Source organism: Rhinolophus sinicus, chromosome 18 (genome assembly GCF_057876585.1).
Source record: "Rhinolophus sinicus isolate RSI-liver-muscle chromosome 18, RSI-T2T, whole genome shotgun sequence".
NCBI lineage: Eukaryota > Metazoa > Chordata > Mammalia > Chiroptera > Rhinolophidae > Rhinolophus > Rhinolophus sinicus.
The window spans coordinates 6175800-6202795 of NC_142518.1; the positions used below are offsets into that span (position 1 = coordinate 6175800).

Here is a 26996-nt window from a genome sequence, read left to right on the forward strand (position 1 = left end):
GTTAAGTATCAAAACACATAAAAGGGGCAACTGAACAGAGAAAAATGATTTTGCGGAATGACACAAGATGCCAGGTATGACATACAAATAAACTATCTGCACTTACTGGTAGAGATCTGATTTTTTCAGTTGCCACTTTTCAGGCTTTTTTCCAGAAATGTTTTATTTTCAATATACTACTTTTAAAATGATAAATTAAAAAGTGTTTCAGAGACCTGGCCAAACACTTTGGCTTTGATATAAGGAAAATACTGCTTCCTCTGAGCAATGAAACATACAGAAACTAAAGTTTAAAAAATAAATTATAGTAAAATACATCAGGAGCTTGGAGAGTTATAACTAATGGGTGCATTTTTAATAGACTTTAATTTTTAGAGCAGTTAGAGGTTCGTAGCAAACTTGAGTAGAAGGTACAGAGATTTGCCATGTATCTCCTGCCCCCACACGAGCACAACCTCCCCCATTGTCAACATCTCCACTGGAGGGGTGACTCTCTTATAACTGATAAACCTACGCTGACACGTCATAGTCACCCAAAGTCCATGGCTTACATTAGGGTCACTCTTGGTGTTGTACATTCTATGGGTTTGGATAAGTGCATAGTGACAGGTCCCCACCATTCCAGTGTCACACAGATTTATTTCACTGCCCCAAACACCCTCTGTGCTCCATCTGTTCATACCTTTCTCCCCCCAACCCCTGATCTGTTCACTGTCTCCATAGTTCTGCCTTTTCTAGAATGTCATAGAGTTGGAGTCATACAGCGTGTAGCCTTTTCAGACTGGCTTCTCTCACTTAGTAACATGCATTTAAGGTTCCTCCACATCTTTTCATGGCTTGATAGCTCATTTATTTTGATAGCGCTGAATAATATTCCATTGTCTGGATGGACCACAGTTTATTTATCCCTTCACCTACTGAAGGATATTCTTGGTTGCTTCCAAGTTTTGGCAATTATGAATAAATATTCACATGCAGATTTTTATGTGGACACAAGTTTTCAACTCCTTTGAGTAACTACCAAAGAGTGTGACTGCTGGATCTTATTGTAAGAGTATATATATATATATAATTTCTGTAGAAACAGCCAAACTGTCTTCCAAAGTGGCTGCACCATTTTGTCTTCTCACCAGCAATATATGAGAGTTTCTGTTGCTCCACATCCTCACCAGCTCTTGGTGTGGTCAGTGTTCTGGATTTGGGCCATTCTAGTAGGTGTGTTGTGGTACCGTTTCCCCGAAAAGAAGACCTAGCCGGACAATCAGCTCTAATGCATCTTTTGGAGCAAAAATTAATATTAAGACCCAGTATTTATTATATTATTATATTATGTTATATTATACCCGGTATTATATTATACTCGGCATTATATTATATATTATGTTATATTATATTATATTATACCCGGTATTATTATATTATATTGTATTGTATTGTATTGTATTGTATTGTATTGTATTGTATTGTATTGTATTGTATTGTATTGTATTGTATTGTATTATATTATATTATATTATATTATAAGACCCGGTCTTATTTGACCTGGTCTTATAGTAAAATAAGACCGGGTCTTATATTAATTTTTGCTCCAAAATACGCATTAGAGCTGATGGTCCAGCTAGGTCTTATTTTCGGGGAAACACAGTATCTCATTGTTGTTTTAATTTACATTTTCCTGATCACACATTATGTGGAGCATCTTTTCATGTGCTTATTTGCCATCTGTATATCTTCTTTGGTGACATATCTGTTAGAGTCTTTGGCTCGTATTTTATCAGGTTATTTGTTTTCTTATTGTTGAATTTTAAGAATTCTTTGTATATTTTGGACAACAGTCCTTTGTCAGATGAGTTTTTTGCAAATATTTTCTCCCTGTCTGTGACTTATCTTCTCATTCACTTGACATTGTCTTTTCACTGAGCAGGCGTTTTTAATTTTAATGAAGTCCAACTTATCAGTTATTTCTTTCATGGTTCATGCCTTTGGCATTGTATCTAGAAAATCATCGCCATACCCAAGGTCGCCTGGATTTTTTCCTGTTATCATCTAGTAGTTTTATAGTTTTGCAGTTTACAGTTAGGTCTGTGACTCATTCTGAGTTAATTTTCATGAAAGGTGTAAGGTCTATGTCTAGATTCATTTTTTTTTATGTGGATGTCCATTTGTTCCAGCACCATTTGTTGAAAAGACTATATTTGCTCCATTGTATTCCTTTTGCTCCTTTATCACAGATCAGTTGATTATATTTATGTGGGTCTATTTCTGGGCTCTCTAGTCTATTTCATTGATTTATTTGTCTATTCTCTTGCTAATACCACAGTGTCTTATTGACTGTCATTTTATATTATTTTTTGACGTCAGGTAGTTTCAATCCTCCAACTTTATTCTTCTTCTTCAATACTGTGTTGCTATTTTGGCTCTTTTGCTTCCTCATATAAACTTTAGAATAAGTTTGCCAATATCCACAGAATAACTTGCTGGGATTTTGATAGGGATTGCCTTGAATCTGCAGATCAAGTGAGAAGAACTGACATCTTGACAGTATTGAGTCTTCCTATTCATGAACATAGAATGACTCTCCACTTATTTAGCTCTTCTTTGTTTTTATTCATCAGAGTGTTATACTCTTCCTTATATAGCTGTTGTACATATTTTGTTACATTTATACCTAAGTATTTTATTTCGGGTGTTGTTAATATAAATGGTATTGTGGTTTTAATTTCCAATTCTACTTGTTCATTGCTGATACATAAGAAAGCCTTTGACTTTTGTGTATTAACCTTGTATCCTACAACCTTGCTATAATTGCTTATTATTAACTCCAGGAGGTGTTTTTTTTCTTTGTTTGTTTTTGTTGGTTTTTTTTTTCATTATTTCAGATTTTCTACGTAGATAATCACATCATCTGTAAACCTGGTAGAGATCCAGGTGGTCAAACTCACAAAAGTGTGGGAGCCCCCTGATGACTGGGTCCCCCTGGAGTTTTTAACTCCCAGAGTTGTCCACACTGAGCTTCCAGCAATTCATCAATGACAGTTCAGTTTTCCCTACCCAGGCACTGGTTCCCTTGGCGATTGCTGCTCCAATAAATTGTGATTCTCTGTATTCGCCTGTCAGTCTCTTCAATTTTTGGAGGCCGCAGTTGTCCCTGTGACCTCACTTTCCTTGTGAATCTAAGAAGAGTTGTTGATTTTTCAGTTTGTTCAGACTTATACTTGTTAGGTGGAGGGGCAACTTCCAAGCTTCCTACATGCCAGAAGTAGCCACAGTTCTGATACAATTTTTTTGGAGATAAAATTTGTGTACCCTAAAATTTACCATTTTAAAGCATATGATTTAGGGTTTCTTAGTATATTCACAGATATATGCAACCACCACCATTATCTAATTCCGGGGCATGTTCACCACCCCTAAAAGAAACCCTACACTCATTAGCAATCACTCTCCATTCCCCACTCACCTCAGGCCCTGACTATTACTAATCTACTCTATGTCTCTATGGATTTGCCTATTTTTGACTTTTAATATAAGTGGAATTATACAATATGTGGCCTTTTGCTTCTGGTTTCTTTCTCTTAGCATGTTGTCAGGGTTCACCATGTTATAGCATGCATCAGTATTTCATTCCTTTTTATGGCCAAACAATATTTATTGTACGGACATACTAAATTTTATTTAACCATTTGTCAGTTGATGGACATCTGGGTTATTTCCACTTTTGGGCCATTATGAACAAAGCAGCCGTGAATATTTACTTACAAGTTTTTATGTGAACATGTTTTCGGTTCTCTTAGGTATATGCCTACCGTGCTTCCCTGAAAATAAGACCTAGCCAGACCATCAGCTCTAATGCGTCTTTTGGAGCCAAAATTAATATAAGACCCGGTCTTATTTTACTATCATAGAAGACCGGGTATAATATAACATCATATAATACCGGTCTTATATTAATGTTTGCTCCAAAAGACGCATTAGAGCTGATTGCCTGGCTAGGTCTTATTTTTGGGGAAACAGGGTAGGAGGGAAATTGCTGGATCATATGATAACTCTATAAATAGCCAAACAAAAACAACAACAAAAACTTGAAATGAAGCCAAACACCAAGATTTAAAAATATTTTCAGTGCAAAACTCATTTTCCACCTCATTTTTCTCATGTGAGATAAAATATCAACAACTACGAGCAAGCCCATATAATGTTTCCACTTCATACAGATGGGCTGCTGGAGCTGTCAGCGAGCCGTGAGAAGGAACATAATCTTTCAGTTTTTCTTTTCACAAACATGATCATGAGTAGTCTGAAAAGTTTAAATGTTTGCAGTGTTTGCTTTTTTTTTTTTTTTTTTTTTTTTTTATAAAGAAATTGAGCCAGGTAATGGCTATACAAAAAAAGAGCAAATAAGGTAATATAGTCAATGGTATTGTAATAGTTATGCACGATGTCAGAGGGGTCGTATACTTGGGGGGATTATCACTGTGTGAGGGGTGTAAATGTCTAATCATTACGTTGTTTTATACACCTGAAACTAATATAAAAACAGAGCAAATAAACTCTCTTAATCCCTTTATGTTCATATTTTAATGCCAAAGACTAGTAGTTGATACTGAGCCTGGTAATTTTACATGTTAAAATAAAGTACTGTTCAGAGCCTAGTTTCTTTTGAGGAGATATTCTCGTCTGTATCAGGAGAGAAGCTAAAAATAAAATGCTGCACAGAACAGTCAGTAGCCGTGTTTTAATTACTCTTGTGTTCTTTTATTTTATTGCTTTTCGGGTGAGGTTGCAAGACAGTCACTACTGTGCGAGTTGACCAGAACCAGGTAAGTAAGAAACATCACGAGAGTGTCTTTCTGGCTCTACAGAATACCATTCCATGCCCTCCAGTGTTGGGAAATGGAAAGCCACTGGGACAGACAGTATGGTTGGCAGAACAAAGGCCCCCCAAATATGTCCCCACCCTAATCCTTGGAACCCGGAAATATTTTGTCTTACATGGCACAGGCGACTTTGCTGATATAAATTAATGACTCTGAGATGGGAAGAGTCTCCTGTGTTATCTGGGTGGGCCCACTGGAAACACGTGGGCCTTTAAAAACGGAGAATCTTTTTCAGCAGAGTTCAGAGGGAGAGGGAGATGTGACCATGGAAAAGAGGTCAGAGAGATCCAACATTTCTGGCTTTGAAGACGGAGATAAGATGCCATAAGCTAAGGAATGTGGGCAGCTTCTAGAAGCTGGAAAGGCAGGGAAACAGATTTTCCCCTAGAGCCTCCAAACGCAGCCCCGGTGACTTTGATTTTATTCCCAGGAGGCCTGTGTCAGATTTCTAACCTACAGAGCTGTAAGATAATAAATGTGTATTGTTTTAAGCCACTAAGTTTGTGGTAAGTTGTCACAGCAGTACAGAGGGAATCAGGAAATCCCTACACATATAAGGAACTCATAAATTAGTTAATGCGCGATCTCCCAAACTGTTCCGTGATCAAATAATTGTGAGTTAGTTCCATCTTAAAGAGTCATAATAAACAATAGCTAAGGGGAAACTAAGAAGTCCTGTAGAGGGAAAATTATAACCCAGGGTATCATCTAAACACACTGGCCATCATCTCTCTTCCTCTGCTTGTTTTCTTTTCAGAACAGCCCTTCACATGCCTCAGCTTCCTCAGAACATAGTTGGCAAATGCTGAACTAAACCCACCTGCTCAGTGGAGAACCTGAGACCCAAAAAGAAGAAGTGATTTGGCAAGATGGCACTTTGGCAATGCAAAGGTACTACCCTGTCCACGATGCCACTCTGTGCCACTGACAAGAAGAAGACACTGTTTCCTGGCATCTGAGTTGATCTCAGACCTGTGGTGGGAGAATAGGGCATCAGAGGAGAATCATCACAACAAAGCTCGTAGCAGATAAAACTCTCACCTCAATAGCATCAAATAACTATATGGCTGCTTTATTACTGAACACATTTGGTTATTTAAAAACGTTCAACAAACGATTGAAAATTTGCTAACTTCAGATTAACTCAAGAAACACAATAAAATATTTCCCCACAGTGATTTAGCATGTTCCTAAAAACACCCAATTCTGCTGCCAAAGCCCATTTTCCACAAATTCTGGTTTCCATAAATGCTAATTTGAGAAGGAACAGAGGTACAAACAAACGCTGCTGTTTTCCTTCGTAGCTTAAATAATACTTTCTCCACATTTCCCACTGCCTATTCCAAGAGCTGTGAACCCACGGTCCTTTGATGTTTTTCACATACACATTATCCACATCCTTTTCCAGAAAGTGAATACTTTTTCCTACTAACTCAGCTTTTAAATAGTAGTAGTAGTAATAATAGTGATGATAATAATAATCATCATAGATTATGATTAATAAAGCTAATGACTTTGAATACTTATTTTGTGCCAAAGACTGCTACTTGCTTCAGATGAGGAATCTCATTTAATCTTTACAACAACTAATTAAAGTAAGTATTACTATTAACATCTGTATTTCACAGATGAACCAACTGAGGCAGAGAGTTTAGGTACTTTGCCCTAGGTCACACAATAAGAAGTGGTGAAGCGAGAATATGAACATAATCTGATTTTGAACCAGGGTCCTCTCTGAGCAGTCACCCAGTGGTCTTCAATTGGGGGTGATTCTACCTCCCAGGGGACATTTGGCAATGCCTGAAGGCATTTTTTGGTTATCAGAATTGAGAAGTGGAGTGCTACTGGCATCCAGTGGGTAGAGGTCAGGGACGCTGCTAGACATCCTACAATGCACAGGACTTACCCTCCCCCACCAAAGAATGATCCTACCCTAAATGTCACGAGTTCCAAGGTTAGGAAACACTGCCCTAGCCTAATGCTTCCCAATGACAGTCCATTTTGAATGGGCCACTTGTTGGTAAGATATGTGATTCTCATTTCTAGGTAAGAAACCCTCTATCTCCACCTGGGAAATGAGGGGGGTGGAGGGCCCTTAGAGACATGGGGTCTGTTTGGTGCACCTTCTCACAGCATCAATTTATTCAGTTTCAGCTTGGAATCTCACACGATGCCCTGGCACCCTGGGACACTAGGTCATGTTAAATTTTGTCCTTCAGTGGACACATGAGAGAGGCACTAGCCCACTAGGGAGTGTCGGAAAAGGGCCAGAAAGAAGATTCTGGTTTTCATTAGCTTTGCTTTGTAGTCCAGAAGACACAAGAGCAGCATCTGTGTCACAGATAGTGGCAGTAACAGAGGGATACAGGCACAGTGGGCTGCTTGGCTTTGCTTCGAGCTCCAAAGTCAAAATATTTTTGGAGAGCAGTTCTGCCATGTCCACACAAAATGCAATTATGCATACCACTTGACCCAGCAATTCCACTTCAAAAAACGTAGTTTACAGAAATATTACAAAAGGTGCAAGATACATTCACAAAGATATCCACTTCAACACAATCTCCGATAGCAAAAAAGGAAAGTTGACAATAAAACCAATAGAAATGCATGCGAAAACTGTGTGCTAGGATGTTCATAGCAGCATCATTTGCAATAAACAAACACTGTAAACTACCCAAATGTCTATCAAAGTAGAATGGATAAATTGTGGTATATCCACAGAATGGAATACTATGTAGCAATGAGAATAAATAAACTCCAACCACATACAACAATAAGGAGGAATCCCACAGACATCATATTGAGCAAAAGAAGTCTGACACCAAAGGGAACATACTTTATGAAACCACTAGTGCAAATCACACAAATAGGCAAAGCCAGTCTGTGCTATGCAAAGACAAGTGAGGAGTTACTGTCGGAGAGAAGTGATTGGAAGGAAGTCCAAGGGGACCTCCCAGTTTTAGTCACATTGTTTCCTCATAGTAGCTATCGCTTGGAGACGGGCTTCTTAGGGACTTTGACATTCTGCCAAATGCATGTCTATGTTGTTTAAATTTACTTACAAACATACATTATGTGTGTATTCAGAAAAAAGGACACAGAGAAAATTAAGATGAACCAAATACGCCTTAAGTTTGACCTTGTTATTATTTCATCCATCAGGAAGATGAGGGTTTTTGATGGATGAAGGGAATGATAATGGAATAAACCTAGTGCCTTGCCTGCAGGGTGGCTAATTGAACCCAGGGATGGAGGTCATACTAGTTTGTTGCTGGCAATCTTAACAATTGATTGAAATTAGCACTTGTTTGCTGGGCTGCCCCACATTCAGATCTAGTTGTGGTGTGGCGACCGCAAATAGGATTCTGGGCCACACAAATAATGTGTCTACAGAGCAGCAAAACAGTTGGATTTGTTTGATTAAATGAACAAAACCATATAGTCAGAGGAAGGAGAAATCAAAACAGCTACGCCCAAGGTAACCCACTCAGACGGGTGGTTCATGAAATGCATCCATTCATTAAATCAACATTTTAGCAGACTCATGTGGACTCTGTGAGATAGTCGGCTTGACATGAAATATTCGTGGATAAACCCAGAGACCCTGAAAAACACGCTTCTGTCCATCACCAGCAAATGTTTCCTGAATGCTCACCGTGGGTCTGCCATCATGCTAAAATTGTGTGGGTCCGAAATTACGCTTTTATAACCAATTGCAAATGTCATTGTGTTGAGTTCCATCACTACATTCAACTGAAACAGAATTTCTGACGGTGGCACCTGGCCATCAACATTTTTAAAAGCTCCCCAGGTGATTCCAAAATACATAAGAGTTGGAATCATTGCTCAGACCAATTAAATCAGAAGCTAGGTGGAATGGGACCCAAACGTATAATTTAAAAGTCACAAAAGTATTTTAAAGTGTAGTCTGCGTTGAGAGCAATTTCTTGTAAATTTCTATTATCAAAAAAGTCAGAGGTGGTCTTTCGAGAAGCATTTTGTAAAGAGACCCAGTATTACTTGGTCTCAGCTTGTGCAGCTTTGCTAGAAAATGATCACAGTGATAAGCTCCCAGTTTGTTAAGTGCTTCCTGTGGTTACATTCTGCTCTGTGCACTCGCTTTAGACCATTTCATTTACTTCCCACAACCATGCCATAAAGAACTGAGTGGGAACAGGTCCTTCCAGTGAGCCATCACACAGACAGGTTTTTTTCCAGAAGTATTGTTCTCACCCACTGTTATCGCTGATCTGTGAGATCCAGCCTCTTTTAGATGTCCTACCCTTTTTCCATCCTTCCTGACAGGGTGGGAGAAGAGGTTAAGGGAAATGTCTTATAAACACACACACTTAAAACCTTGAAAACATGCTTGGAACATGTCCTTTTTAATAACTTTAAGTCAGAAGGAGCTTGAGGCACTCAGTAATATCCCTGATATAAACAAGAGCTAAAAGCAACATTCTGTAATTGCTGGAGTCCATGAGAAATAAGAAAATGTATGTTTTGTGTTTACAAAGAAGCCACTGTGTGATGGCAGCCTACTTATAAACACAAGTCGAATTTACTAACGTTAGCCTGATAGCACTGCCGTACACACGGTATCAAGTCCAAGGTGGTCAGGGCTACGCAGACTAAGGCAGTTTGAGAAAACACTTCCATAAAAAACTGAGAGCAGGAAACGTGCCAGTTACTACCTCACTGACTGGAAGAGTCCCACTCTGAGCAAGGCAGATCTTGAGAACTAGAACAGAGACACAATTTCCTTCAACCCCTTTACTTATAAATGGGTTACCAGGGAGGATGAGGGCCTCCTCCACACACGCATTTCTGAACAGAAAAGAGGTCACGCTCAAAAACTGACTCTGAAAGTTACGCATTTCTAAAGCCCACGCGCTTCCTCTCTTCCATTCCTTGGACTAAGTTAGATTAGTAGGATATGATTAAACTGTGATTGCCCACTTATTTTTGTTAGCCACGGTACAAATTAAATCTCATGCTTCTTTCTGCTGCTCAAGGGCTGTTTATATTCTGCAGAATAATTTTAAAACTGAGTTAAGCAAAACTCTTTGAGAACAATTAATATACTTTTACGGCTATAGCATAGAGCATGCCAAATCCAAATTTATATACTCTCCGAAATACTGGCACCATGGCTCCAATCCTTTCTGATAAAAGTAAAGACCACTGGCATATACCACTTTGTTTTTTAAATAACAATTTCAATCTTTTATAATAACCTGAAAAATGGGGGATTTTCCCCACCAGATAATTTTTGAACTGTAACTCCATCTAAATCTTCTTTTCCCTATTCATCTCTTCAGTATTTTTAGAAATAAATCACAGATTCTAGAACTCAGGCTTCAGTGTTGGACCTTCAAAGACCCCGAAACACTGGTCTTCCCAGAAATGCATCCTGGCTCCAGGCACCCACCCACTTCCTCCTACACCTCTACACCCAGCTCAATTCTTAGGTAACTGTAGATCTGCGGTTCTCAATTGGGAGTGATTGTATTCTCAAAGGAGCACGTGGCCAAGTCCAGAGGCATTTCTGGTTGTCACAACTAGAAGAGGGAGGTGCTACAGGCATCTAGAGGGTAGAGATTAGTGATACTGCTTAATATCCTACAGTACATGGGACAGAGCTACAACAAAGAATGACCTTGCCCAAAATACTAACATTGAGAAACCCTGCTGCAGGGATTCTCAGAGATCCATTTTCCAACCACATTTCCATCACCTCCCTAAAAACCTGAATCCATTAGCAGTAACTCCCTATTCCTCTCTCCTCCCCAGCCCCTGGCAACCATGAATCTATTTTCTGTCTCTATGGGTTTGCCTATTCTGGGCATTTTCTAGAAATGGAATCATACAATATGTGGTCTTTTGTATCTGGCTTCCTTTGCTCAGCATAATGTTTTCAAGGTTCAGCCATGTTGTAGCGTGTGTCAGTTCCTTTTTTAAGGCTGAATAATATTGCATTGTATGTGAATATCATGCTGTGTATTTATATATAGGTCCTGTGCCTTGGATATTACAGATTCTCAATAAATATTTGATGCTAACAATTTAAAGATTATTGAGGTGTATGGAATGCTACCGAGAAAAGACATAGCACATGACTATGATTCTCCTAAGAGCACAGTGATGATGAAGATGACGCACTAGATAACAGTTTAAGAAATGGAGATTGTATGATTCTAAAGCTATGCTAGCATTATATGGGGCGAGATGTCATCTATGATTAGAACAAACTTGCACTCCACAATATTCTGTGACAGTCTATTGAATCTGTTTAATTTCATTTCAAATAATTCCCTATAATGAAATGTATGTGAGTTGAATTAAATTACCATCTGGCCTTTTTCCTGATTTATTTCATTCTTCAGAATTATATCAGCTTCAGATCTGGTTAATACTCCAAGCAGACATACCATTTGTGATGTGATTTTTAAAAAAAATAATTCTCAACTGCTCTTACTGAATTTTATGTAATTTAGGGATGTGACAAAGGAGATACTAACTGAAAAACTTCTCAGGGCTCTGTCCACGTTCAAGAGGCCATTAACTAAAACAATCACTGGAATGGATACCAGGAACGACAACGCAACCCGCTGGTGACATCACTGGTACATAGGTCTCACCACATATTTCTTGTTCCCTGTAGAATTAGCAGATCATATGAAAATATTTCTGTCGCTGTGGGCAGTTAGGTAAGAGGTGAAGATGAAAGGTCTGCTACTAAAGTGTAACAATATAAGAATTATCTGTCCAAGAACAATAGAAGAAACTTTGCATATCAAATATGAGAGAATAATAGTTTCCAACATTTCAGGTGGCAAAGTATTGCCTTATGTTTCTTCCAACTTGCATATGTCTTCTTTGAGCCATTACTAAAATTGTCAGTCTTAATATTGGAAATCATGTTTAAGAAGAGTCACATGTATATTGAGTGACATGACTAGCTTCCCCTTATTGATATTTTCCCATTTTCCAGGTAGTAACATAAGTGTGTAAGCGTCAAGAACACTGGCTATGGTCTGGCTTCATGGGGCAATGGCCCAACCACAATTCTGACCTTGGCTGTCCTGACAAGACAAGTTCTCTCCACCACAGCACATCGTTTGTGTTTGGAAACTACCTCTCTCTGTGTGTGTACATGGAACCCCAGTAGGAAAGTACAACTTACTTTTGTGTATTTTGCCTAATAAGTGAAATAAAAAAGCTTGTTTTTACATTGCTGTGTTACCTCTGTTAACACAGATGTAACATTTTCACTCCCGACAGTTACCAGTTAATTATAATCCCCAAACACATTTCCATCTGCATATAATTGCCCTTATTGAAAATTGCTCCACCAGATATTTAGCAAATGCTTACAGATCTTCCAAATTACAAGCTGTATAAACTCTTTTTGTGAATGCTTGTATCATTCAGACATTTTCTACTAGTCATCTAAAAGGGACCCTATCCCTTTAAAAAAATATCTCACACACACACACACACACACACACACACACACGTTGGTCTTTGACTTTATATTCAGGGGGTGACCCTGAGAATGAACATTAAATAAACGCAGGGCTATGAGAGATCTAGTACTATCACTTATTCATTCCTCTTGCTAAACACGGATGAGAAATATTATACCCCAAAGTTCTTGTATTTCCTTTGCATTTGTTCCATTCACAGATTATTGAAAAGAAATACAATAAAATCTTGGCTTCCCAGAGACTTTCAGGAATGAGTCCCTTAGATAACAACCATTAATATTTTGGTGAATATCTCCCCAATGAAGAGAAAGAAATAGAGAAGGAGGAAGGGATGGGGGGAGGGGAGGAGGGACGGAGGGAAGAGGAGGAGGAAGATCATTTTAGAGAAAGAAGACATTGAAAATCTATTTTTTCTACTTAACTATGTGTCAGAAACTTCTTTCTATGCCAACAAATACAGACTGACACCTCATTTTGAATGTGATATGTGCCATAATTGATTCCAACCAGCCCTCTATTGGTAGACATTTTGTTTTTCATGTTAGTTCATAAATATCTCTATCTACTTTCTATTGTCCTTGGGAAGAGCAGGCACTGGCTATAAGTTAATCTTTCCATGATGACTCAGTGTGTGCATATCACTTAATGTACAATCACTGCAGAAGCAGAAAGTACAGGACTGAAAGGCTGAAGTGGTCCTATAGACAATTAATATCCCCCTTCCCAATCCAGCCAAAGGACTATTGGCCAACTCTAGATGGCCCGCCTTTACCGTAGCCCCCGATGTAGTCTGGTGTCACGACTGTACCTCTCCTACCTCCTTACCCCTTTCTCATCCACAAAAACAGACATAGCAGAGAGCATGTTAGTTTCCTGAAGGTGAGAAGGGCGATTTGTTCCAACACCCACTCCCAGCATTCTCCACCGCATCTCAGAGTGGAGACTTCTTCTGGAGGCCATGAGGAGTTTGAGAACTGGACTAGTGTGCTATTCATCTTTGTAACCCAAGGCCAATGACTGTATTAGGCATATAGCAAGGGCTCGATAATAACGGTGTTAGGCATGTACTAAGTGCTTGACGCGATATCACAATTTTGGCCTTGACCCTGGACCATCCCCTTTTCCAGCACAGCTGTTTTATTTCCTATTGCTTCATGAATAAGTTTCCTCTTTTTTTTCCCGTACATTTGGGGCTTGTTGGACCTGTCACCACCTTGAATACCATCACAATGCATTTTCCTCTTCTTACAGATGCCTTTCTTTTTTCTGGTCCCTTACCTCTGTCCCTGCTTTTCTTATGCTTCTTGTGCCAAGTTTCATCACTTATTAAATGTCATTAGCCAGTAGAGGATTCCTCTTTTTTTTCATAGCTTCAAACGAACAGCCATATAACATAGTTAATTCCATGGAATTAGTACCTAATTCTAGAATAGGTACTGATGGTTTGCAATCAATAAAGTATGTGAATGTGGGTGAGAGAGGGTTTTTTTGTTGTTATTCTTTTCAAATTATTCCTTGGGCTAAAGAGATTCTAGAAGTCTAAGAATCTAATAATTATAAAGCTTTCTTATATTAAGCAAGGAAACTCAGTCATAAATAAGAAAACATCAAGTGTATATATCATAGTATATTTGCTTATAGTATATTACAATTTGAACTAATAGGTCCAAGCCAAATATAATAAGGATGTTAGGATAATGGATTCTAAAGTTTTTACAGCACCTCCCTTTTTAGGTCCTAATCAGAGGCCATTTGCATGACAGTCCATAGGAGCAGTTGACAGCAATGCAGAGTTTTGAGTCTTAGCTGTTTGAAAGGCCCATCTAAATCACTGCAAGATTTCTTTGTCTATGGAGATACCACAGAGATCAAGGGCAGTTTTCACATTTTCACAATGTCATGAATAACTTCTCCATATTTTCTTTTTTAATTTATCTTTAAAATTAAATGTATTGGGGTGACATTGGTTAATAAAATTATATAGGTTTCAAGTGTACAATTCTATAATACATCATCTAATGGGAGCCTTCTCTACATTTTCATCAATTAATCACCACATTTTTCTAGTACCTACTTTGTAAAGGAGACTTTTCTAGGCACCAAAACGCTCCCAAGGAAGTCTAAGACATCATATCTGACTTCCAAGGGTTGCAAATGGAGTCAACATCAATTAGTGGTTGTGTTACCTGAGTTCTGAAGAGGGTACAACTCCACTCTAGCAAAAAGCCAGCCTAGAGAATGATATTTTCTTATAAGTAAATGTCCACAGAAGAAATATTTAAAAGCTGACTTTAGCTCCAGTTATTAAGAATACTCACTCTTGACATTATTACAGAATATTAGATAATCCTGGAATGGCTTTAAAAGAAGATTCAAGAATTGAGCCCCTATTGGTGATAAGAAAGGCTTCTGGAACTCCTAACACTTGACATATCCAAAGATCACCCATATACCTCCACTACTGCTAAAACGCAGGAAGTGCAAAGGGGGAAAACCCCAAAACAAAACCTGCTCCCAGCAGTCAAAAATCAATGCCAGAAGACTGAAATTTTTGAGCCTTTTTCACAAGTGAGCCTCCGGGGCCAACACTGCTTAGGGCATCCCTTTACTTGTGGTCCACACATACTGCTAACAAGTTTGGACATATGATTCTCCAGCACACTGTAAATTAAGCAGCAAATTAGAAGGGGAGAAGTTGCTAGCACAAGCAACATGGGAACAGCCAAATGCAATGAGCTGTAAGTCAAGAAAAAGAAACTATGAAAGCGGGCAAAAGAACTTTTTAAAAAATTATAAAGCACACCACACACACATATATTTGTTGTTATTTATGAGTGCCCACTATTTGTCTGCGATCAGGCATTACAGCAGGTGAAGATGTGTAAGACATGCTTCCTTTCAGAGCTCAAGACTTGCTTCTGCTCTTGACTATCATGGCTTCTCTTTATTCAAAGTATTTGACTGGTCCAAAGTAAGGAGGTTTATGGCATTGGGTCAGATTATCGCTGCCTCGGATTAGTCTGCTCTTTCCTCATCTCTAACCACTGGCAGGCAGGCACCTTCTCGTTCTTGATTTGTGCCAAAAAGAGTAGAAGTCTTCTCAGTCTCAGATCCTTCCACGTGAATTGCATGTTTTGCAGCCCTGCTTGATGCTACAAGGCTTCAGGAAGATCCTAGAACAGCTCTTTCTTAGCCAAAAGGTGGCCCAAATGTGATATTTTTATAGCCCTTTCTTGGACGCTCCTCCTTCCCATTTAGCAAGAATGGGAACCTATAATTTATCAGGGCATTTGTTCGCTCATCATTGTTGAGAAAAGCTTTCAGAAACTAATATTTCATGCATGTATTTATCCCCTATAGTAACACAAATGGTCTCAGGTTCATAGGCATTCAACATATATATTTGGAACAAATGCCTAAGTGAATGAAGGCACACTCTAGGGTCATATTGTCACAGTTATTCCAGAGGCATGGTCATAGAGGGAAATATCTTATGCTTATGATCCATTTTTAAAATAGTGACCTTATTTAAAAAAAGAAAAATATACTTGAGGTCAAAGAGCCAGAAAAATAAGAACACAAATATTTTGGAAATTTTATAGCCTCTATAAAACAAAATAAGCAGTCAATCTAGTAAATCCTGCTTTCTTTTAGAAAGTCATCTGATTCAAAAATGAAATAATTATTTATGGGAAATTTTTTCAATTGAAATTTTATATTTTCTTCCCAAAACATTAAGCAACTTTTAAATTGTATATGTGAGGCCTAGATTAGTAAAAGAGATTTCAAGCAGAGAGATCCATATTTTAATACCCTATGACTCAGGATATGCAGTGGGGAGAAAATAAATAGAGAGAACCAAATCATTTCTATTCTATTTCTATTGTATTTGTTATCAAAGCCTGAACAACAGTCCATGGTGAATTGGCAATAACTCAATATCTAGTTGAACAGAATAATTAATGATACAATAAGGGATCATTCTGTTGATCTCTATGGCCAAATATATGATACTCTCATTCTTAAAAGATGAGAGAAAGTAACGGGATAAACGTTGTAAAATTATAAGACCACTAGTACTTCACCAATGACTTAATTACTAGAGATTAACCACAATTTTTGTAGGAAAAATATGTCCTGAATCTTTTTCAGGCACTCCAATATATTTAATTAAATAAAATGGGGAAAAGACTGAAAAGGAATATAATGTGATCTGTATTTTCCTTCCTCTCCCTCCTACTCTCTTTCAGCACCTTGCTACTCACCCCCCAGTCCCCCACTCCAAGTAACCTGATACCAATTCTCCTAACATCTATTTTACAACTTCCTTCAAAGGGAATCCTTATTGCCTCTGATATAGATTCACCAATACATATATTCATATATACATGCAAACCCGGACGCAATTGGCTCTTAGAACCATATTCTATGTTCGCTTTCATTCATACGTTTTGCTTATTATAACCTTCCACTTTCTTCTTTGTAATCTCTCTCTCTCTCTGATTGAAAGGTCTACCTTTTTCCATGAGGGTTATTCATTTCCTACTAATTCATTCCCAAAGATCATCTTAGAATCTTTTTAAAACATTTACTATATACCAAGTGATGGGTTTGGGGAAGGTGATAAGTTGCCTTTCCCCCCAGAAATGTCTCTTACTTCGTTTTCACACTAACCCTCTTAGGTAGATTCTATAATTATCCTCATTTTACTGATGAGGAAACTGAGGCTCTGATAGGTTAAGTACCTTGTGAGTGGTCCCTCAACCCTTGGTGAAGCTGGGGTCAGGACCCATGGAAGCCTTAGCTCTAGCGTTTAATAGTACTACATTGCCTGTCACGGATATTTCCTTCTGGAGTTTAATTCAGCCAGTGTGGAGCACCTATATAAAAATATACATCCATGTACAAACTTTAAAAATATTACTGCAGTAATCAAAGAGAGCTGGCTACACCACCAATAGTATCTGGGAGTTTAATCAGTGTTTCCTTTATCGATTGGCTATCAATAGATAGCTCATGAGTGGCCTCTTATCACTAGTTACACTTTTGCTTTTTCGTTGATCCAATTCTACAATAAAAGAAAAAAATCCATCTGCTTTGCTAAAGTAAAGGAGGAAAAGACATGAATTTAATAGCTGATCAGAGGTCCTATTAGAGAGAGAAGGGCTTCGGTGGATGTTGTTTAAGCAAAGGGAGGCTGCTGAGAACATGGGGACAATGCACCTACAGGAGCAGTTAAGAGGCAGAAAAAGAAAGGGAGAAATTTGGATTTGCTTGTAAGAGAAAAGTGGGATTGGGCCAGAAGGATGGAGGCAAGGGAGGGTCATCAGACTGAGGAAGACTGAGGTGCTCTGTGGGATAGGGTCCAGGGCAATGTCCCCTCTGATACGTATCTGTTTGCAAGGATCAAAATATAGTTTTAAGTGTGAGGTCTAGTGTGTGCTTCGTTCCCTGCCTTGTCTTTAAGATCCTCAGTAAAAGTTTTGCTACCGTGATAACCCGAAGTTCATGGTTGCTTGGATGGTAGATGGATTGCAGGATGGGGCCAAGGAGAAGGGACTTTGTCCCCTCTTTTGATGGACACCAGAATGGTGATAAAGGAATGGCCACAGGGAACACAGAAAATATCCTCAATGAGAGTAGAAAATAAAGCAGTGGTGATCCCAAAATTATAATCCCTCAGAGAAATATTGGGGAGAGCTTTGGGGTATTACCAGAAGGGGGGGGTTAAATCAATTTATCTTGATCTGAAAGGGCTAGGGAACCCTAGAGTACATCTTGATTACACTACAGAAACTCAACCATCTAACTTTTTTCTTTTTTGTAAAGAATAATGTTATGTTTGCTAGAACCAGGGAACAGACAATGACATAGCCGCTTCTTAAAAGTACATTTGAATATATCAGCATGTGCAGTCAACTTATTTGCTGACTTAAAAACAGCGTGATGAAATTTTTTGCCTGTTAAACCCATTATTGACCATAATGAAAGACTATATGCAATAATCACAACATACAGCCTCATGTTTGATCACAGCTTCTAAAAATTCATGATACAGGGATTTTTAGTTATACTCAACACATTTTTCCTTCAGAAACCGGATTGGTTGTTCTAGGTGCTGTGAATGATATAAATTGAGCTCTTAGTTGGAAGAAATCTAACGGATCAAGCATCCCTGAGCTTCAGACAGAAACTTACTCTGAATAAATATATTCAAAGGTATGTGGATTTTTATTCATAATTTGGTATCTTTTCCATTGTGCTTATTTCTTTTTCTTCATTTTATGTTCTAAAGATGCAAATGTATTCTGCATTTCTAATCCTTTATGCCATTAATATTCAGTTACTTCTTCAGTTGGATGGTAATTAAATTAGACTCCGATTATTAAATGAATTATTTTACTTTCTAGTGCAGCAAAGTGTCTATATTTCTTTAAATTTTAGTTCCAAAATCCCAAAGCACTTTTGGGGGCCAAATTTCACAGCAAAATATTAATTATTTATCATTTAAGATAAAACATTTTTAACATTATGTGATCCACTACTTTGAAAATGTTTTGTTTAATGATATCAAATAGAACTATCAACGAAATGTTTTTCTCATTCATCCAAACTTAAAAAAAAAAAAAAAAAAAAAAAAAAAACAGATTTAGGAGGTAGAAAACTTCGGTGTAATTTCCATAGCCAGCATCATTATAAACGATGTTCACTTCCTATGCAAAATTTAAGGTCTTTCTTCTGACAGTTTTCCAAGTTAGTCAAAAATTTGCACCACAAAGCAATGTGCATATTTTACAATGGCCTGCTTTGCTTCGCGTCCCAAGGGTCTTATTTGTGGGATAATTACAGTGCAGTGTCAAACAAAAAAAAGATGCCATAGACTAAGTATGGAATCTTTTAAGGAGATGTCATTCAAAATTCATGGAATAATCACAGAATCTTAGCACCATTCACTCCCTTCCATTCAGCCACATCCTTTGCTCCATATCTGGAGCTCAGAGATGTTACCTGAAGGTCTTGTCTGAAGTCCTACTGGTGGGAACACCTGGAACGAAACTCCACTCCTTCCTTACTCTCTTTGAATAAATTCCTTAATGTCTTTCCTCAGATGATTAGTCTTTATTTTTAACAGTAGCAATGCTCAGGTGGACTGTACAGAAAAAAAATAAATCTATGCCTCCTGGTCCTAAAGGTATCAAATACTGTGCACCTTGAAGACCTTCCCATCTTTTAGAGTCAACTCTATTCTTTGAATCATTAATTATAAGCTACACTCAGCTTCTGCGACTCTAGAAGCTGTACAGGTGTAGGAAAATGGCATGCCAGATCACACAATCAGAGAGGATCCATGTCCTTACAACTTGTTCAGCTCTCAATCTAAACATAAAGCGTCTCTGTCACTATTGTGACCCCAGAAACAATGAAATGGGCTGAGAACTGGAAATCACATATGAGTGAAGTAACCTCGCAAAGAGTGCCCGGATCCTTCCTACTAGCAACAGACTAATATGCCTTATGTGGGTTTTGTGGAACATTAATTATGCCCAATTTTGAGAAGACACAAGAAAAGTGTGTGTTGATATATTTCAGGGCCATCAAGAAATGGGGACCTGGATTTTGTTTGCCTGCCTCCTGGGAGCAGCCTTCGCCATGCCCGTGAGTAAAGCACCTCCTGTATAAGTCAACGTCCCATTTCACAAGCTTGGGAATAAAAATCTGCCCCACAGTTGGTAAACTCTAGGGTTTAAAATAGTATAAGATCAGATGTCCTCAAATATTTTTATGTTTAAAAACACTTTGAAGAGTTTGCTATTAAAAAAAAACAACAAGATTCTTGGATGCCTCTGCCAAAGATTCTGAGTAAGAACAGATGGGATGGGGCCCAGGACTCTGCATTCTAACAAGCACCCCAGGAGATTCTGTTGAAACAATTAGCTTGTAAATATCACTGCCCATCTCTACATGGAGGAAACTTTTGGATGGGACCCTTGGACAGCCTCCAGAGAAAGTGCTTAATCAGCCTTAGGCAAACACTACAAAAATCCAAGTTTTCTCTAAAATCAATTTCTCACAAGCATGCAATTTTCTTCCTGCTCTCCAAAGTCCACTGCTGTTATCCTTCAGAGAATAGGATTTCTGTGTTAGGTATCCCCTTCTTGAACCATTTTCCTGTTCTCAGAGGCCTCATCCCTTTGGGTGTACCTGCTAAGCACATGGCTTCCGTGTGGTTGTCTGAAATCCTACCTATGCCCACTACATATGGATACATTTATATTCAAATGTACCAAGGACCAGGAAATCTGACCCATGCTCTCTGGGTGCAGGTACACAAGGTCAGAGAGCTCAGATCGCATGCAGGCAAAGCAGGATCCATTTGCTTTTCAGTGGCATAAAGAGCAGTTGATACAACCAGAAGCCAGCAAAGCTTGCATATCTGCCTCCTCTCTTCCTCTCTCACCCACGAGACCAAGAGTCTGTGCTCTGCTTTCCTGAAATTCTGCACTGGGGTCATTCATTACTAGTCCCCTGTGGAGCCTTTGCATTACAAATTCAGCCCTTTACCCACTCCTCAATTCAACCCCTGCTCTCTGAGGGCTTATGTCCAGAATGTATAGAAAAGACAGTTAGCTGATTAAAATCAGTCACACTCAGCTGAGAGAGAACTAACCCTCTTAGGAAATGTGAGCATTTGAAAAGAAGAGAGCCTGAAAGAGCTCGATGTCTGAGGGAGATGTTTTGAATGATTCACTCTCTCTCCTCCACTCCAGGGCCAACCGGAACCCCATCAGGCAGGCATCAGTCACTTGGCCTCCACTTTTGATAGGGCAGACAGTCTTGGTTTAGATCATTATTCAGAGTGTTTCTTTTTATTTTGAACTTTTAAATGTTTCTGCCATAAAACATTGACAGACTAATACAAAGAACTGGCCTAAACTTCATAAATCAACTCTTTCATTTTCCACAGGATATATAATATTTCCACTTCATTGCACCCATCTGGTTCTCATATTCAGCAATAATTCACACACAGTTGTTTCTTTTGTTGTTGATGATGTGTTATTTACTTTGCACACCAATTACGAGGCATCTCTTTGCTACTTAAGCACTTCTCCACCTCCTGATCCATAAGGGAAGGTCTGTGAGACAATTCTCTTCTTGATGGCATTTCGTAATTGTGTAAGAGAAACATCTCTCTTCCCGACATGGAGTGAGTTTGCTTAAGAAGTAAAATGGTGGATGGGGTAGAATAGGATTAATTGAAACCATGGACGGAGGGGTGTCCGAAGATCACTGGAGGATAAATGTGTGCTGGTTCCTGCTTCCAGGTCTCCCACCATTAGACTACAACCCCCGGGAAAATCTTTTAGCTGTTCTGGACCTCTTTAAGATAAGAGGGCTCCTCTCCTACACAGCGTACATGTTCAAAATAAAGTAGACCTCAAATATATTCTGCACTATATAGATTTTTAAAAAGTAGCTTCAGTCTCTCTTAATGTGAACAATTGCATATTGACTTAATCTCTTCCTCTCTCCCTCTTCTCTCTCTCTCTCCTTTCTTTTTCTTCTCCTTTCCCCCTCCCTATAAAAGCTACCACCTCATCCTGGGCACCCTGGTTATATCAACTTCAGCTATGAGGTAATTTTTCTCTTTACTCATTTTGACCATTGTTTGACTTAACAATACCCTGAGCTCTGTAAAGAATAGTGTTGATTCTTCATTCGAGATGTTTTGCAGTCCCACTTTTTGAGTTCCCACTACTGGGTTCCTGGTTTAAGTCTTGATGGGTCTCCACAAGCCTGCGTTGCCCCAGCACACACCTACCTGGCTTCTCTGAATCAGTCTCTCCTCCTTACATGGCTATAAAGTTATCCATCATGAACTACCACTCGGGGTGGGGGTGAGGGGGCTGGGAGGAGGTGCTGCATGGTAGGGCAGAAAGTGAACCCTGGCTGAACAGGTGTATTCTATTCTAGCCTGTAAAATGTGGGGAATCAGGTAAGATGTGATTTAAGATCCTTTCCAGCTAGAAAGCCCCTGATTCTAAGATGTTCATACTCTGTGTGTCTCCCTCATTTGTGTTCACTGAAAGATTAGTGATCATGTGGGCTACAAGACATTCTGCAGAGCAATGGAAAGCATGACATTTCTGGAAGTCAAGTTTGAAGTGCTCCTCAACCCTACTCTAACTATCCACCTTGGGCAAACCATTTTGTCTCTGGAACTTTGGTTTCCTTATCTGGAGAAAGGGAATAATCGTAATACTCATACTTCAAAACAGTTTGGGGACACAAATAGCCAAGCGATATGAAAGGTATTTTGTCAAGTATAACTTGAACAAGGTTAATAATTGTTTGTTGTACTGATATCAAATGCTGTCCTACTATATATGACCAAGTCCCTGCACCTGGTCGCCCAAGGGTAGACAGTTAAGAAGGGAACAAAACTCTTATATCTTTCATGGGTGCAGGCGACAATCTGTGAGTCTGTTTACTTGTACAAGCTGAAGAAAAATGTTAATAAGAATTTGAGGCAAGATTATCTGTTAAACCTTAAAAGGCTGACATATTTGACCAGGAAACGTGTCTTTCTAGGATGAAGGACAGACAATGTTGCTGCCTCCTTTATTTTTCATTGTGACATCAAACCAAAACAAAACATGACTGTTATGTCACATTAATCTTTCTGTTTTGTGTTGCTCTTGCAAAGAGGAGCAGGAGTTGTGGGATTAAACAGAATTACTTCTTTTGTAACCCAGCCAAGCTCAAGAACCTCTTTGACTCCCCATGACCTTGTCTGTAAAAGTGAGGGTGACGATATTTGCCTCAGAGTATGTGAGAAAACATGAAAAATATGTGTGATGGATGGAACATAGTGCAACACATAGAAATCACCTGACAAGAATTTGCCTTATTCTTTCTTCCATACAACTCATATTTTCAGGCTATTAATACTGACAGGACTGCATTATTGAATCTCTAGTTCATCTGCCAAAATTAAAACAAATGTATTCTAATGTCTCTTTCTCTTAAGGTCCTTACCCCTCTGAAGTGGTACCAGAGCATGATAAGGCAGCCGGTATGTAGCTCTTCTGTTCTTTATTCCCTTAAAATACTAAGCATGCATTTCAATTCCCTTTTAAGTGAGATAACATATCTATGCCACATACAGACACTAATGGGAAATCGAGTTTGTAAAAGGTCCTATCTGTGTACACAGTTAGAAATTCTTACACAGGACAAAAATGAATAAATATTCAGATTGTCATAACGACAAAGAAAACATTGCTACTTCTCCAGATGGAAGTCAATGGAGCCGATGGTAAACCTGACTCTCTGTTTCTCACCAGTACCCTTCCTATGGTTACGAACCCATGGGTGGATGGCTGCACCACCAAATCATTCCCGTGCTGTCCCAGCAGAACCCCCCGAATCACGCCCTACAGCCTCATCACCACATCCCCATGGTGCCAGCTCAGCAGCCCGTGGTCCCCCAGCAACCAATGATGCCAGTTCCTGGCCAACACTCCATGACTCCAACCCAACACCACCAGACAAACCTCCTTCCGCCCGCCCAGCAGCCCTTCCAGCCCCAGCCCGTCCAGCCTCAGCCTCACCAGCCCATCCAGCCCCAGCCACCCGTGCACCCCATCCAGCCCCTGCCGCCACAACCACCTCTGCCTCCGATGTTCCCCATGCAGCCTCTGCCCCCCATGCTCCCTGACCTGCCTCTGGAAGCTTGGCCAGCAACAGACAAGACCAAGCGGGAGGAAGTGGTGAGTACATCTTGAAGGCACTACACCATCTATGAACATGGTAAAGCAAAATCGGCCCCGCGAGTTCTAGGTTCTCAACCAATCTGGGGTCCGCAGTTTGCGGAGCTACAGGTCACTGACTCTATTAGTCCAAGCATGTGCTGTAACTTTATATTATAAATGAGCTTATCTACATGGCTTAGTAATTAAGACCATAGCTTTTCTGGTGGGTTTCAATTCTACAATGAGTTTTAATTCCTACCAGAATATATATGACTAAAACCCATTCATTTCAAGGACAGTGGTATAAAGGAATATATGTTCTTCTTACCTTTCAAGTGTCTGACTAGCAAGAATAGGCTAGAATTGCAGTGAAGATTTTAAAAAGAATTGTTTTTGAGAGTGGGGGGATGCAGATATTTGAACAGGCTACAAAAGGTCGGTGAGAAATCTTTGTAAAGACCTACGGGAAGATTACCTGTCTAAAGTGATTTTGAATCGAACTTGGAGGAAGCTACACTAGACAGTTCGATTCCCGTTCAGCGTTGGGATTCTACAGATTAAGCTTTTGGCAAGAAGTTTTCACAATTAAGCACAAAATCTTTTTCCATTACAGAAGCCTCTTCCAAATGAGTGGGAAATAGCCAATAAAATAAATGACCCTTACCCATATCCATAAACCCTTACTTCTGTGTATATGAGATTTCGTAATTCTACTGTATGTATGTATGCAAATGCAATTTCAAGTTATAAGCACTAATGAGGATTTTCTACTGAAAAGCAGTTAGGGGTGAGGTGGAAAAGACTTGGGTGGGGAGCCAGGATACCTGGGGTCTAGTTCCGGCTTTGCTCCCCAACAGGAGACGGTATTGTACAAGTTACTGCAAATCTATGGGTGTTTCCCCTTCTTTAAAATGAGAGAAAATGACTAAATCAGATAATTTTCCAGCCTCTGTCCAAGCACAAATACCATAGTTTCCCAATAAAAAATTACAATACATGCCACATATGGCTTTACAGTTATGGGGAATATGGGGCAGAATTTTGGAAAATTTATTGTATCTCAAATAATTTGGTACCTATAGTTGATTATTCTAGTCGAAGGTACGCGATCCCTCTTTGTATAGAAAATACATTTATTTGTCTCTTTATTAATACTTAAGGCCATGAACTTCATAATGTGTTCACAACTTGCCACTATTTATGAAAAGTTGCCTCTGAATAGGTAGTTTGAACTTTTCAAAACTCCAGTGTAAAATTAGATTATAAATACTGATAGTGTCTTAGAGTTGTTTTAGGAAAATAAAATAAAGTGATAAGCTCTGAGCCTGGCAGGCAGGAAGTACTCAATAAAAGGTAGCAATTGTTATTTCATTATAAAATAATAGTTTTAAGTGTCCTGAAGGTGGGAGCCTCAATCCTGGATATCTCATCTCTAATGACAATGAGATAACAAAGAAACTTTAAAAATTGTAGAGTAAAACTTAAATGGTTGTACATTGTTTTGGAAAAACTGAAGCCATACGTGTTATTATAAATGGCACGCACTAAGAATATTTGTAAATTATTTTAATTGTTCCTTTTGATATCTTTTTCAGGATTAAAAGATCAGAAAATGAGAAGAGAACTGAAATAGATATTTCAGTTGCTTTCAGAATGACGCAATGATTTGTGCCTACCATCACTTTACTTAGTGAATTCTGTAACTAAAAATAAGTACATTAGCAAACAATAAAATGTTTTTAAAGTCATTCACGTCTTTGTGTTGAATTGAATTTAAAATTTCACATCACTTGAGAGAACATATTACAAATATTCTTGAATAAGGTAGGAACTGCCCATTTATACGTACAAGTTAACGATTCTTCAGGCGAATGAGTACTATATTTCTTCTTAGAGAAAACTTTAAATATACTCTCTCAAATCTTTTAAAAAATGGAAGTTTGTAATTAGTTATAATAGTTGATAAGGTGAAAAATTATAAACATGTACAGTCACTGAACCTGAACCAAATGAAGGGAAGTTTATATGAAGAATTCTTTACATTGAAAAAGATAAGCTCTGAGAAATGTTTATATTACAAAACAAATTAAGACTTGGAACACTGGCTTTACATTTCACACCACATTAATGAACAAAATCTGGTCTTTTGATCTTATTCTACTGAGAAAGATTATTTAAATAAAATGATGTGATATGTATAATAATGTACTAAATTCTAAATTGTTGAGATAATCAGTTTTCCTAAGAAAACTTTGATTAAATGGAGCTTCAAATAGAGAATCACAGTGATTTTATATATGTCATTTCTTCCACTTCATAATCTTTAAGATGATAAATTCTACTGCATAGTCTTCAAAATGTTAACAGATGCATAAATGGACTCAATACAAGTTTTCTTTCCCACTCATATTTATATTTGAATCCTTTTTTCCTCCGACACCCACACAGAACTGTAAACAGCCTTTTTAGGGTTTATATTATGCAGCACCCACAGTAACTTTATTCCCATACTTTTATGATTAAGGCCCCTTAATCATTTTCTGGAATGAATAAACATAACTTTACTGGGAGGGTGTCAATATTCAAACAAATAACTTGATTTTAAAGAATTTAGATTCAATAAAAAAGTATTTAATCAATTGGCCTGGGCCAATTCTAATCGACTTAATAAATATGAATTAATCATCCTCTAGGGCAAGGCACTATTCCATGTCCTGGTAAAAATGGTAAGTTCCCATCCTTAAGGAATCTAGAATCTATCAAAGGAATAAAATAAGCTGACAGGTAATAAGAGAAGGCCTAACAGTGGTAACACTATGACAGAAGTATAGACAAAATGCTCTGGCAAATACAGCAGATATCATTAGCTAGTG

The 26996-nt window shown here is 38.5% G+C and overlaps 2 protein-coding genes across 4 annotated transcripts in view; one reads left to right on the forward strand and one right to left on the reverse strand.

Annotated features, from left to right (window-relative positions):
- ARHGAP6 (Rho GTPase activating protein 6) overlaps positions 1-26996 on the reverse strand; it is a 462773-nt gene that overhangs the window by 103947 nt on the left and 331830 nt on the right. The window lies entirely within an intron of this gene.
- On the forward strand, positions 18537-25823 carry AMELX (amelogenin X-linked). The gene is made up of 6 exons (XM_019746350.2): positions 18537-18586; positions 19958-20023; positions 21957-22004; positions 23400-23444; positions 23716-24141; positions 25719-25823. Exons 2-6 carry the CDS (start codon positions 19970-19972, stop codon positions 25722-25724), a joined length of 579 nt encoding a protein of 192 aa, XP_019601909.2. The 5' UTR covers positions 18537-18586; positions 19958-19969; the 3' UTR covers positions 25725-25823.

What these genes read in the sequence shown, in the direction of transcription:
- AMELX (XM_019746350.2), top strand. Translation starts at nt 19,970, where the DNA reads ATGGGGACCTGGATTTTGTTTGCCTGCCTCCTGGGAGCAGCCTTCGCC. An exon ending in GAGCAGCCTTCGCCATGCCC is followed by an intron (nt 20,024 to 21,956) that starts GTGAGTAAAGCA and finishes TCCCTATAAAAG; the next exon opens with CTACCACCTCATCCTGGGCA. An exon ending in ATATCAACTTCAGCTATGAG is followed by an intron (nt 22,005 to 23,399) that starts GTAATTTTTCTC and finishes CTTTCTCTTAAG; the next exon opens with GTCCTTACCCCTCTGAAGTG.